At 34.1% G+C, this 13,042-nt stretch overlaps 1 protein-coding gene across 2 annotated transcripts in view; it reads right to left on the bottom strand.

Annotated features, from left to right (window-relative positions):
• TRMT1L (tRNA methyltransferase 1 like) overlaps nt 1–13,042 on the bottom strand; it is a 43,927-nt gene that overhangs the window by 22,423 nt on the left and 8,462 nt on the right. The window contains exons 4-11 of one of the 2 annotated variants that reach the window (XM_040636281.1): nt 12,123–12,187; nt 10,385–10,514; nt 8,379–8,502; nt 7,635–7,714; nt 4,096–4,345; nt 3,467–3,679; nt 1,427–1,617; nt 1,055–1,317 (exon numbers count right to left, since the gene is read on the bottom strand). In XM_040636281.1, the coding sequence (XP_040492215.1) occupies nt 1,070–1,317; nt 1,427–1,617; nt 3,467–3,679; nt 4,096–4,345; nt 7,635–7,714; nt 8,379–8,502; nt 10,385–10,514; nt 12,123–12,187 (1,301 nt within the window). In that variant the 3' untranslated portion in view covers nt 1,055–1,069. Of the gene's footprint in view, nt 1–1,054; nt 1,318–1,426; nt 1,618–3,466; nt 3,680–4,095; nt 4,346–7,634; nt 7,715–8,378; nt 8,503–10,384; nt 10,515–12,122; nt 12,188–13,042 lie in introns of those variants that run through there. The other variant, XM_008697064.2, reaches the window with a different exon arrangement.

The raw sequence follows: 13,042 nt of genomic DNA, 5'->3' as shown, positions 1-13,042 counted from the left end.
GCATAGTTTATTCTAGAAAGGCAGAATGGTTTAATACTGGGAAATTTTATTACAATTAATCAAATCAATAGACCTAAGAAGAAATATCACATAATCATCTCCACAGGTGCCGAAATACATGACAAATTCAACATCTTCCTAAAATACAGTAAAACTGGAAAGGAAGGATACTTTCTTAACATGAAAAACGATAGGTATCTCAGATCCATGCCTGCATCAGAAAGCACCAGAGAAAACTAAAGGAACATGACAGCATGCCTTCCATTCTCACTAGCAATTAACACTGTGGCAAAAGTATTGCACAAATGAAAAGCATACTAGGTTATTAGGAAATCTGAAAACCGCAACAGTATCTATCCCCCTTAATTTAATAAAATCAAAATAAAATACTAGCTGGTCTATTTATTTACTCTTTTATTAAGAAAAAAGGAAGATCCCATATCAGGAACAGTCCAAAAATAAGCTTCAAAGAGGGACTGCCATAACAGATATTAAACGCTAAAAATCTTCTGTGATCAAAATAGTGTGGCAGAGGTATATGAGCAGATACTGAACCACTGGAACAGAACAGAAAATCCAGAAACAAACTCAAATATATTCTTTAGTATAAGAAAGAGATGGTATTCTCACATTAGTGGAGAAAGGTGAATTATTCAATAAAACATAACCTACCCTGAGTAAGAAACACAAAAATTCTTTCTAACTATAGACAAAATCCAGAATACATAAAAGGAAATTCAATTAACTTTACAACAGCAACAACAAAAAACTTCTGCATATGAAAGATTTAAAAAAATGTCGAGAAGTCACAAAATCAGAAAAAATATTTGCAACTCATATCACAAGGGTTAAACTCTAGTATCTGAAGAGTCCTTAAAAATCCATATTAAAATATGCCAAGAATCGAACAGAAAAAAATGGGCATCTGTTTCTATGCCCCAGAAAAGCAAAATAGAAACAGTTTTATGAGGGCATAAGCCTCATCTTTTTCTTTGATCCCCATGCCTGGCATATAGTAGAGGCTCAGTAAATGTTTACTGAAGTAATTTTATAACTGATGGTTTTTATATTAAGCCAGAAACATGATAATTATTTTTATAAAATTAGTGATTTGAAACACCCTAGACAAAGAAGTAATCTGACTTATGTTCCTAAAATTAGTGACAGTGGAAACTAAGTTATTTCTAGATGTTTCAATAGAGGGCAGAGCTAGAGAGAATTGTAGAGCATGAGTAAATAACTTTAATAAACTCACACGAATGTCTTGTCTGTTGATGAAAGGAAATCCAGTATAGGAAATAAAGTTAGCACTGTAATCTTTAAAATCAAAGGACAACAATATGTGTAATTAGGGATGTGATAAAGACTTATTCATTGGAGGCTTATACATAAACACAATATACAGTCAAGAGAAACTTGAATTTACCTTCTACCATATTACCATCCTTCTGAAAAATTCTCTCTTCACACCACTGACAATGGATCAGGTACTGAATCTTCTTGGCTGTTTCATCTGCCGAAGTAGGCCCCCTCAAAACTCTCACGACAACCAACACAAAATGTTCCAGAGCCACTGCAAACAGTACCTCAATGCCTTTGTTACATCGGGCTGCAGCTCTGGAAAGAAATTTTTAAAGTTATTTTGGGGGCTTATCATTTTTCTTTGTTTGGCATTATATTGACAATACTAACCTGGACAGGAAACCATGGACAGGTTATGGGAAAATAAGGGAAGTTTATTTCTTAGTAGCAGTGTTTTTAAAAGATCATTACTGTAACTTTTACACAAACTGAAACACAGGTAATAAAGGATGCTTGGCAGAATCTTCAGTAACTAGACATTTTCCATTATGGTATCCTCTCAGTCAGACTACATCCTCTGATACTCAGTGTCACTTGATTTCTTGTCATCACCACCACGCTTCTTTCTTTTTACCTACTTTTTTTCTGTAAAAGCTTCTTCCGAACAATGATCATTGAGGACTAACTACGTACAGGCTAGTATGTGCTGAATGATCAGTGAAAAATGAACAGGCAAAGTTTTTGCCACTATTAATTTTATAGACTTTTGGATTAAATTCTAATTGATATACCATTTATGTATTTAGTTTACCCTCTGCAGTTATATATACTAAACTTAGTTCAGATGTATTAATTTAAATTTGTTGATATTACATTATAAACAATTTTAAGTATATACAATAGGTCCTTGGTATGTATACACACTGGATATCAGAGTTTTCAGATAATTAGGAATAATGCCAAAGGTATATGAAGTCTAATAATCTGTATTATGTTGAGGTACGAATTGCAATCTAAATGCTGTGAACCCAGTATTGAGGCTAGTGAATGAACTGGCTGATCATGCATTATCTATACTCTCAGGGTCAATTTACATAATATTATATTATTCTTTTAGCAGAATATTCTGAATAAAGTTGGTGCTCAAAAAAAATGCCTTTCTTTAACTGTTTAGAAATCCTGATGAAAAACAGAACTTTTTGTTTTGTAGGTAAGATCATTTTGCAGAACCAAGTTTATAAGCCATCATTTAAAAAATTTGTTCATTTTTATCTTTGTTTTAGTATCTCTACACCCAATGTGGGGATTGAACTCACGACCCTGAGATCAAGAGTTGTAAGTTCCATCAACTGAGCCAGCCAGGCACCCCTATAAGCCATCATTTTATTCAAACTATGTACATAAAGGAGATGAAAGAGACATAAAAGAGTTTTGGGGTACTGGGGTGGCTCAGTCGGTTGAGCTCCAACTCTTGACTTCAGCTCAGGTCATGATCTCAGGCTTGAGGGATCGAGCTCCATATCGGGCTCCATGCTTGGTGCAGAGTCTGCTTGAGATTTTTCTCTCCCTCTCCTTCCCCTGCTATTTGAGCTCTCTCCCTACCCCTCACAAAATAAAAAAATAAAATCTTTAAAAAACCCCAAAAAACAAAAACAAATTTTTGGGGGCACCTAGGTATCTGATTCTTGATCTCAGCTCTGGTCTTAATCTCAGGGTCATGAGTTCAAGCCCTGTGTTTGGCTCCACGCTGGGCATGGAGCCTACTTAAAAATAAATAAATAAATAAATAAATATAAAACAACCCACCCCCCAAACCCGATTTTTTCTAAATCTAAAAACAACCTTTGCTCTTTCTTTTCATGGTGCTATCCCCCATCTACCCTACATTGTTAAAATAACTGATTTGAAGTTAACTTTCATTTTTTATCTCTTCTTTAACTACTTTAATAGAACTTTTAACTGGAGAGTAAACTATTTTAGGCACAAAACTTTTAAATCAAATTATAACAGAAACAACATAAGATTACCAAACAAATCAAGACTACAGACATGAATACAGAATTTGGACTTCATGCATATGTTGAAAAATGCAACTGGCACTTTTTGTAATATTATCTCTATCACATCTCCAAACATACTAGATACATTGTAGTCAGTCTGGTACCTTGCTACTGCTGCTACAACAATTCTGGCTGCTAGCTCCTTGTAATATTCAGTTCGGACAATATTACAGCCGTAGTGACGCCGGGCAACATGCTGTGCCTTGGCATATAAAGAACTGATATCTGTAGAAGTCACTGATACTATGCCAAGGTTTCTTATATTTCTGAATGCAGAATCTAGATAGTTCACTGATGTTCCGAAAGGGTCTAGGTGTCTAAAATTGGAAAGAATACAGACATATTTAAAATTATGACATACTAGTAATCAAAATGATACCACTGTCATTATGTCTAATGATAAAATTCCATGGATTCAAAAGTACTTTACAAATCTATTTTAAATATATAATTCTGTTTTTAAGTTAAGTAATAAAATGATTATATGATACATCAGACATAAAAATGAATCAGGCTTAGAGGAAAATTGTCATGCCAGGAATTTTATTTTCAAATTCTAGAAAATGTTCTTATTGCATTCCTTAGGCCAATGGAAAAAACTGTATTAAAGCAAATAAATAAACAACAACAGTCTTAATTTTTGCCCTCACCCTCCCCCCAAAAATCCAGACCAGTTTAGAAAGTGACACACACACACACACACAAACTGACACAGCAAATTTTTTTCACTTACATGAAATCAAAGGATCTCAAATGCATCAGTACATTGGCATCCATTTTGGTCACTTTAATATTACCAAGGTTTTCCTCTCCTTCTTCAAGAATATCATCACTCTCTTCCTTTTCCTTACTGTCCACCACCACTTTCAATTTGTTTAAATGGCAGTTTTCCTGAATCAGTGTCACAGAGTTCTCATTCAAGTCATTAATTGTAACCTTAACTGCACTTCCAAGATGTTTTGCCCATTGTAATCCCATTATCCCTTAGAAGAAATGTGAAGGAAAATGAATTTTAAATTATAGGAATTAAAGAATAAAAACAGTATATAATAAGTATTTTATAAAAACAAAACCAAATTGTTTCAAAATCTTAATATGCTCATAAATAATTTTTTTTACTTTCTCACTACAAAGCCTCTGAAGAAAAGTTACCACACACACACACAAAATATGTCTAACAGAGTTTCATTAATACTTCTCCTAAAATTATTCTATAGCCCCCTATTCAAATAAAATAAACATGTTTGTTCTTTATTTTAGGGAATACGTTTTCTTTTTAGAAAGTTTCTTACAATGGAATGCTTTTTTCAAACAAAATCTTACAGAGAAACAGAAAAATATGAGTAAGAGTGGAGTTACTCTACTTGGGGGATGGGAAGTTGAAACTCCTCCTGAAGTTTACCTAATGCACCAAAATACGAAAACAACTCTAGTGGACCAACATTTTTCAAACACTGTACAACAGCATCATTGTGAATTAAACAGAACAACTTTGTATATGTAAGCAAATGTTCAAGAATTCAGACTAAGAAAGCCTCTCCTCACAGGCTCTCTATACCTACTGGATTAGTGCCGTGAGGGACATTTCATTACAATATGGGAGATAGTGCCACAGGCCCAGCCACTGTGGATTAGAAAAGCCTCTATGTACTAGAAGTACTGACCATCTTCTCCACTCATGTGCCTCATAAATGTAAATATTTAGCACCTACTATGTGCCACAGTCTTTACAAATATTTTCAGGTTTTCATAACAAGACTGTGATTAGTTCTAATATTCACATTTTAGAGATGCGGAAGCATGCAAACTGACTGCTATGAACTGATATATATTTACAAAGGAACATTACAAGAAAGGACTGAAAAGCTCAGACATTAGCTTTAATGATTAAAGGTAAAAAAAGAGTAGTTCATTGCAGCATTATTTACAACAGCCAAGACATGGAAACAACCTAAGTGTCCACTGATGGATAAAGAAAATGTGATTATATGTACACATACAATAAAATACTATTCAGCCGTAAAAAAGAAGAAAAACCTGCCACTTGTGACATCATGGATGGATGACTGGGACACCATGTTAAGTGAAATAAGTCAGAGAAAGACAAATACTATATGATCTCACTTGTATGTGGAATCTAAAAAAACCAAACTCATAGAAACAGAGATCAGATTTGTAGGTTGCCAGAGGTTGGGGGGGGGGCGGTGGAAGAATTGGGTGAAGATGGTCAAGAGTCCAAAGAAGATATACTGATGGCCAACAGACACATGCAAAGATGCTCAATATCACTAATCATGAGTAAAATGTAAATCAAAACAATGAGATATCACCCTTACACCTGTGAGAATGGCTAGAATCAAAAAGACAAGTATTGGTGAGGATGCAAAGAAAAAGAAGCCCTCAATTACTATAAATTGCTGCAGCCACCATGGGAACCAGTATGGAGTTTCCTCAAAAAAATAAAAATAGAATTACTATATGATCCAGTAATTCCACTACTGGGTATTTACCCAAAGAAAATGAAAACACTAATTCAAAAAGATATATGCATCCCTATGTTTACTGCAGCATTATTTACAATAGTTAAGATACAGAAGTATCCACTGATAGATGAATAAAGAAGATAGTACATATAAAAAATGGAACATTATTCAGCCATAAAAAAGAATGAGATCTTGCTGTTACAACAACATGGATGGACCTAGAGAGTATAATGCCAAGTGAAATAGACAGGGAAAGGCAAATACCATGGTTTCACTCATATGTGGCATTTAAGAAACAAAATGAACAAAGAAAAAAAAAGGAGACTCTTAAATACAAAGAACAAATTAATGGTTGCCAGAGGCAGGTGGGTTGGGGGTGGGGTGGGTGAAATAGATAAAATGTAAAAAAAAAAAAAAAAAAGAAAAGAAAAGAAAACAGAATAAGGAAAAAGGGTTGTGTAAGGGAAAATGCTGGAAATTAAATTTGGAAAAGTAGGTTGGGATCAGATTATGCAAGATATTAAACTGCTTTTAACTACTACTTTCCCTGTAAAGAGGAACTTAAAAGGGGAGTCTGGGTGGCACAGCGGTTAAGCGTCTGCCTTCGGCTCAGGGCGTGATCCCGGCGTTATGGGATCGAGCCCCACATCAGGCTCCTCTGCTATGAGCCTGCTTCTTCCTCTCCCACTCCTCCTGCTTGTGTTCCCTCTCTCGCTGGCTGTCTCTGTCGAATAAATAAATAAAATCTTAAAAAAAAAAAAAAAAAAAAAGAGGAACTTAAAAAGGATAGCTAACTCCTGCTTTCATCCTTTCATTACAAACTTCCCAAAAATACATTCTCATAACCTGTAAGAAGAAAGACTAGGATTATGCACAGGTGGCTTCTTAGAAATTTTCTACCCTTTCCATTATCTTTTTTTTTTACTGTTAAGTTCTTTTGGGAAAAATGTTCTCAGTCCTTAAAATTCCCCCTCACCCCACAGCATAACGACTAGACAGTTTACTGCATCATGAAAGAGAGACAACCAAACATCAAGTGCGCTTCCTGATTGCAGTGAATAAGTATTCTTGAAAAAAAAAATCCTATCTGAAACTGATCAAACCTGAAAATCCAACTACCAATTTAGAGAAATACAGGAGACAGAGGAACATGTTATACAAACCATGGAGATACCATCACCAAAAATCTAGACTCTGGAAAAGTCTATATAAGGCAAACAAGCTGTATGTCAACAAATAATTATCACACACAAAACAAAATGATGGAAGTGAATACAGATTAAAAAGAGATTTAGATATATCAAACAATGAAATAGTCTGTTTGAATTCTTACTTGACTTTTTTTTAAACTGTGAGATAATTGGGCATATTTAACATTTGATGATATTAAAAGAATTATTAATTTTTTTAGATGTGATAATGGTATCATGGTTTTATTTTTTAAAAATCCTTATCTTTTAGAGATCCAACTGAAATATTTACAGATCAAATGACCTATCAGTGATTTGTATCAAAATAATGGGGATGGAGGATAGTGGAAGGAGGTTATGAGGGAAAGGGCATGGGATACAGCTACCAGAACAAGCATAAGTTGATAATTTTTGAAGTGCATGATAGATAGCAAAGGATTTGTATATATTTGAAATTTTTCATAAGAAAAATATTTACTTTGGATCAATTTTTTAAATAAAAATATTCTGCCAGATAGAATATCCATATACATTTTCTAAGAAAAGATACTACATAAATCTGATAATTAAAGTGGGGTTCCAAAAAAAGCATTACTTACCAGTGGCTCCGAAGGCATCTAGACATTCCAAAGGTTTTCGTTCCTCAGCCAAAGCAGCCAATGTACAGAATATTAGCTGTCTAAAAGAAAGTATAGTAATCTGAAATAATTTTACTGTACCATGGCTTCATCACTGCAGAATTTATTTAAGAACAGTGAGATGGAAAGCCTGGATGGCTCAGTCGGTCAAGTGTCCAATTCTTGATTTCGGCTCAGGTCATGATCTCAGCGTTATGAGATCAAGCCCCACATGGGGCTCATAGCTGGGTGTGAAGCCTGCTTAGGATTCTCTCTCCCTCTCCCTCTGCCCCTCCCCCCACCTCGTGCTCACACACACTTTCTCTCCCTCAAAAAAAAAAAAGAAAAAGAATAGTGAGAATTGGGGTTCCTATTTACTGTACAACCTGTTTTAAAAGAAGACCTAGTAATATATTTCTTACCTATCAATCTAATTGGGTTCTATAAATAAGCATTCACCATGAACAATGATTTCATAAATAAAACTTGCCTACAAAAGTACCAGCCTATTCATTAATTATATAAAATTACACCTATTTTACTCTCTGAGAAAGAAATTAGTTTGGTAGGAAAAAAGAAAACAGTCATTCTGAGAAAATACTAAAACAAATGATTGTTAATCTGTACCTAGTTTTAAATTTCACTATATTAGAACATAAAGATTAAGAGAAGGTACATTTGTAATAATTTGAAACATCCCATCACCCCTTTTCCAATTTATCTTACCGATTTAGTTTCATTTTTGGATTAAAATAGGAATCTGTTTTTTGAGGTATAGAATAGTTAGGACAAACTTGTACATCTGTGTCTGCCTCTTTCAAAATTTCATTAGGTGGTTTCGCAGCAGAAGCTAAAATGAAAAAGAAAAAGATTTCCAGGGAAATACAAAATAATTCTAAATATCTAAAACAATACACATTAAAAGAAATAACTTTCATTTATAGTATTTTGTTAATGTAATCAATTGGGTAAATAAAGTTAAAAGAAAAACAACCCAAAACTGATTTATCCAGTACTGTCTCTAGGAAAGAGTAGAACTCAATCAAGTACTTGGGAAATTAAAGTTTACTAAGTTAAAATCTTATCTGCCTAGAACATCAACACATCTGTATTATGAAACCTAAGAACAATAAGCCTAAAACAAAACAAAATCCGGGACTCCTGGGTGGCTCTGTCGGTTAAGCATTTGCCTTTGGCTTAGGTCATGATCCTAGGGTCCTGGGATCAAGTCCCACACGGGGCTCCTTGTTCAATGGGGAGCCTGCTTCTCCCTCTGCCTGCCTCTCCCCCTGCTTGTGCATGTGCCTCTCTGACAAATATAGAAATAAAATCTAAAAAAAAAAGGTAAAACAAAATCCTAAAATACCTTTATTGTTCATCAGCCACTATACTGTGTTTACATAGGTTGGCTGCTAAATACATCTTACTGTGATATAATGGCTATAAAGTCAGTATCTCTGTTTCATTCCATAAGCCATCATGGATGACTAAGAATCACTATATTTCCTGAACACGCTAGATTTCAGAACACTTTCTTATAACTACATTTGTAAAACACAAATCATATTCAAATGCGTATAAAGTAATGGGAAAAAAATATTCTATATTTAGTATACATTAGAAGCATTTAGCTATAAACCCAAATGAAATACTGATGTGTGTGTGTGTACTTTAAATATTTAAGAAATGAGATATATATCATGTGTGGGGAAAAATAATAGAGATTCTTTATGTTTGGATTTCTTGATAATATTATAATCAGAATGTTAACTACATGGCAACCATATTTCCTTTTTTACAATGCCAAATTAGTTAACATTCCCTAGTGTTGTATTTTATATTCTTCTACACCTACCAAAGTGGCATGTGACATACCTCATAAGATCAGCCTTTCTCAAACCAGATTCTACGAGAAAATTAAGGTCTATAGAAAATTATTTCAGTGACTATTTTTTCAATTCTTGGAAGAAAGGTACATAATACCATTCTAGATATATATGAGAAGTTAATTCATTACATACAACGGATGCCTTAGGGCATGAGGTCTTAATTCTTTTTTTTTTTTTTTTTTAAGATTTTATTTATTTATTTGTCAGAGAGAGAGCACGCACAAGCAGGGGGAGAGGCAGGCAGTGGGAGAAGCAGGCCCCCCCACTGAGCAAGGAGCCCGACTCGGGACTTGATCCCAGGATCCTGAGATCACGACCCGAGCCAAAGGCAGTCGCTTAACCAAATGAGCCACCCAGGTATCCCAGTAATTCTTAATTCTAGTTATCTATAATATAGGTATCTATAATATCTATAATATAGTTATCTATAATATAGATAATTCTAGTTATCTATAATATATCTAGTTATCTATAATATAATATCTATAATATAGCTAAAAATATCTGTTATACAGATATAATATATATCTATAATATCTATAATATATAATAACTAGAATCTATAATTCTAGTTATCTATAATCTTTCATTAAGATACCTATATTCACTTTGGCATCAATCGCTCTTTCTACCCACATTAAACATATTTGTTAAACTGAAGACAGTTAAATGTTGTTGGGAGCCTCACAGAAAGAAAAGGAAGCCTGAAGTAATGGATTAGTAGTTAACTCAATCATTTGGTTAAGTCCCTATATTTTATCTACCTGATGTTTGAAAAGAATAACTGGGCCATTGTTTAAGTATTTACTTATCAACATATGTTAATGAGATTGCTCAACTTACCAGCAATATACCTGGATTTCGTCTCTCCTTTATTCACATGTCGCCTAACATGTCCCAGCATATCGGTCCTTCTGGTGATTGTTGCTGAACAAATGATACAATGATAATGGGCGCCCATTTTACTGGATATCTATCAAACAGAGTATTTAATTTAAATGTACAGATAAGTTACTAAGACCATGAAATATAAGTTTATTTAAGATTGCAAATTTAAGTATGTTAGTGTGTCTTGGGTTTAATGGTGTAGAAGATAGTATTGATATTGCTATGGGACTTTGAAGGGATCTTTACTTCCTTATCTATATTTACGTATGCTTTTTACTTACTTTGTAACAGACCACAACTTTAATATGCTTTTCCCATTCATTCTAATCAGCATATAACTGTACCCTATTTTCTATAAGTAGCACTTATAAAAATGGCATAAAATTAGTAGCGCTGTGTTAGTACATGTTTAACAACTGTTCTCCAGGAAAATAAAGTCCTGATTTATAGTGTTTGTAGCTTTCCGTGGTGTGTGTACTTTACCATGGCCAACTTCAAGCTACAATTGTGACAGATTTCAAGCTACTGATGTGACTCACTAAATGTGAGTTTGGGAAGAGACGTGTAATATCCTACTTGAGAGCATGGCTACCATGCAGATATAAAATATATATAAAGAACACAGACAACAGTAAAATAGGTAATAGGAAGGAATGAGATTTGAGTACTCATTACCTTTGTTTATAATATAATTTATTCACTTTAAAATTTATACAATTTGATTTTTAATGATGGCCATGTTTAACAACCAGCTTTCAAGATTTCTAGAAATATGAGCTAGTTTCAGCATACAACTGAACGTTAGAAATGTAATAAAAAGTCTAATGGTTCAAGCAAAAAATTTTCACTCTATAATTTCTCATTTAGCTGAGAATAAAAAGATGACTCCAGTGGCTTTTTCCTACGTTTGATGCCTTTTACCCTTAGAGCTTCTACCTCCTATTTACTTGGGATCAAATAGCAAGTAGAGAATAGTCGAGAACATTGCACAGGGTTCCTTATGGTACTGTTGTTATATTCAAAATGTCCTGGATAGGACTGATGAACCAAGCATTGTCCTGACTACTGCTTAAGAAATGTTTGGGTTTTTTTCTCCTCAGCACTTTACTATTTTTAGTGACCTGAAAAAAAATTAGTAATGAGGACTTCTTAAGGTAATATGCATTCAGGACAGTATTACTAAAAATATTTTGTAATTTGTACACCCCAAAAGTCAAATGTATCCTAAAAATGAACATAAGTACTTTTAAAGAATTAAGATTTCAGAAAGTTTCTCGATTCTGTCCTTTGACAAATTACAAGAGCATAGAAAAGGTAAATATGAATTGACATACTAAGATATTTACTAAATCACAGAAATTGAAGGCTCTTATTCCATAACCAAAATTTATTTTAAAAGAAAATTATTACTTTTTATTTAAATTCTCCATTCCAAAATTAGTAAGTAGGTTAACTTTTCTTTTGAACACAAGAGAAAAATTTATCTGAATAAAATTAAAAACTGTAAAATGAAAAGTTCAATACAGCAACTCTTATTTTCATATATCTCATATTTTTCCTGCTATAATAATCTGAAAGCACTCAGATTGTAAAGCAAACGTCATTGCCAAATATGCCCAGGGCCTTAAAGCCAAGTAAAAATTGCTTTCTTTAAAGAGGGCTAAATTTAAAAATAAATCTAACATCTGATTACCTGTTCTCCAATAACGTTTGGTTTCACTGGTCGACAAGGTAAGTGACAGATGCACATCCTGTAACCTAAAGTGAAGAATTGCTGGTTGTCATATCACTGTTCATTAAATATTCAATTATCATTAAAAATTATTAGCAAATTTTATAAGAATAACTGGGATTCTTCTTTTATTTATAAAGTCATAATTTATTTGAATGAGACTTAGTTTCATATATTTGTTACATAACATGTAGTAAAAAAACAAATACATTAGATCCAGGTTTGAATTCTGGGTCAGCCAAGACTATGCGTTATCTTGGATTGGTCATTTAGCTTCTTTGGGACTCAATTTTATCTATCTATTCTGTGACACTATGACTTTTTCTTAGGCTTCACCTTCTTTGCCTCATACTACCTTTGCCATTACACAGCCTCTTCTTTATGATACGACACTTAGCTCTCTACCATCCTTCTTAATCTTCATCCATCCTCTTCCCTCTCCTCCACTCTAAAAGGTAGATTTTCTATACGCTTGATCTGCTACAGGACTTTCCCCCCTCATTTACTTGGTAACTTTAATGGCTTTTGTGGGGGCAACTACCTCCCCTGGGGGTAGGAATTCCAAATTCTAGCTCTAGTTACTAACTCCTTCCTGAGGACCAGATCTCTATTTCTGATTGCCTGTTGAGGATGTACAACTGGGTTACAGGGTCAGTATTTCAAAATCTGTCAAGGGCTAAATATATCACTTCCTCTTGGGGCGCCTGGGTGGCGCAGTCGTTAAGCATCTGCCTTCGGCTCAGGGCGTGATCCCGGAATCCCGGGATCGAGCCCCACATCAGGCTCCTCTCCTGGGAGACTGCTTCTTCCTCTCCCACTCCCCCTGCTTGTGTTCCCTCTCTCACTGGCTCTCTCTGTCAAATAAATAAATAAAATTAAAA

Source organism: Ursus maritimus, unplaced genomic scaffold, assembly GCF_017311325.1.
Source record: "Ursus maritimus isolate PB19 unplaced genomic scaffold, ASM1731132v1 scaffold_2, whole genome shotgun sequence".
Lineage (NCBI taxonomy): Eukaryota > Metazoa > Chordata > Mammalia > Carnivora > Ursidae > Ursus > Ursus maritimus.
The sequence above is the reverse complement of the archived record's forward strand: the minus strand, read 5'-3'. Positions and strand labels throughout refer to the sequence as shown.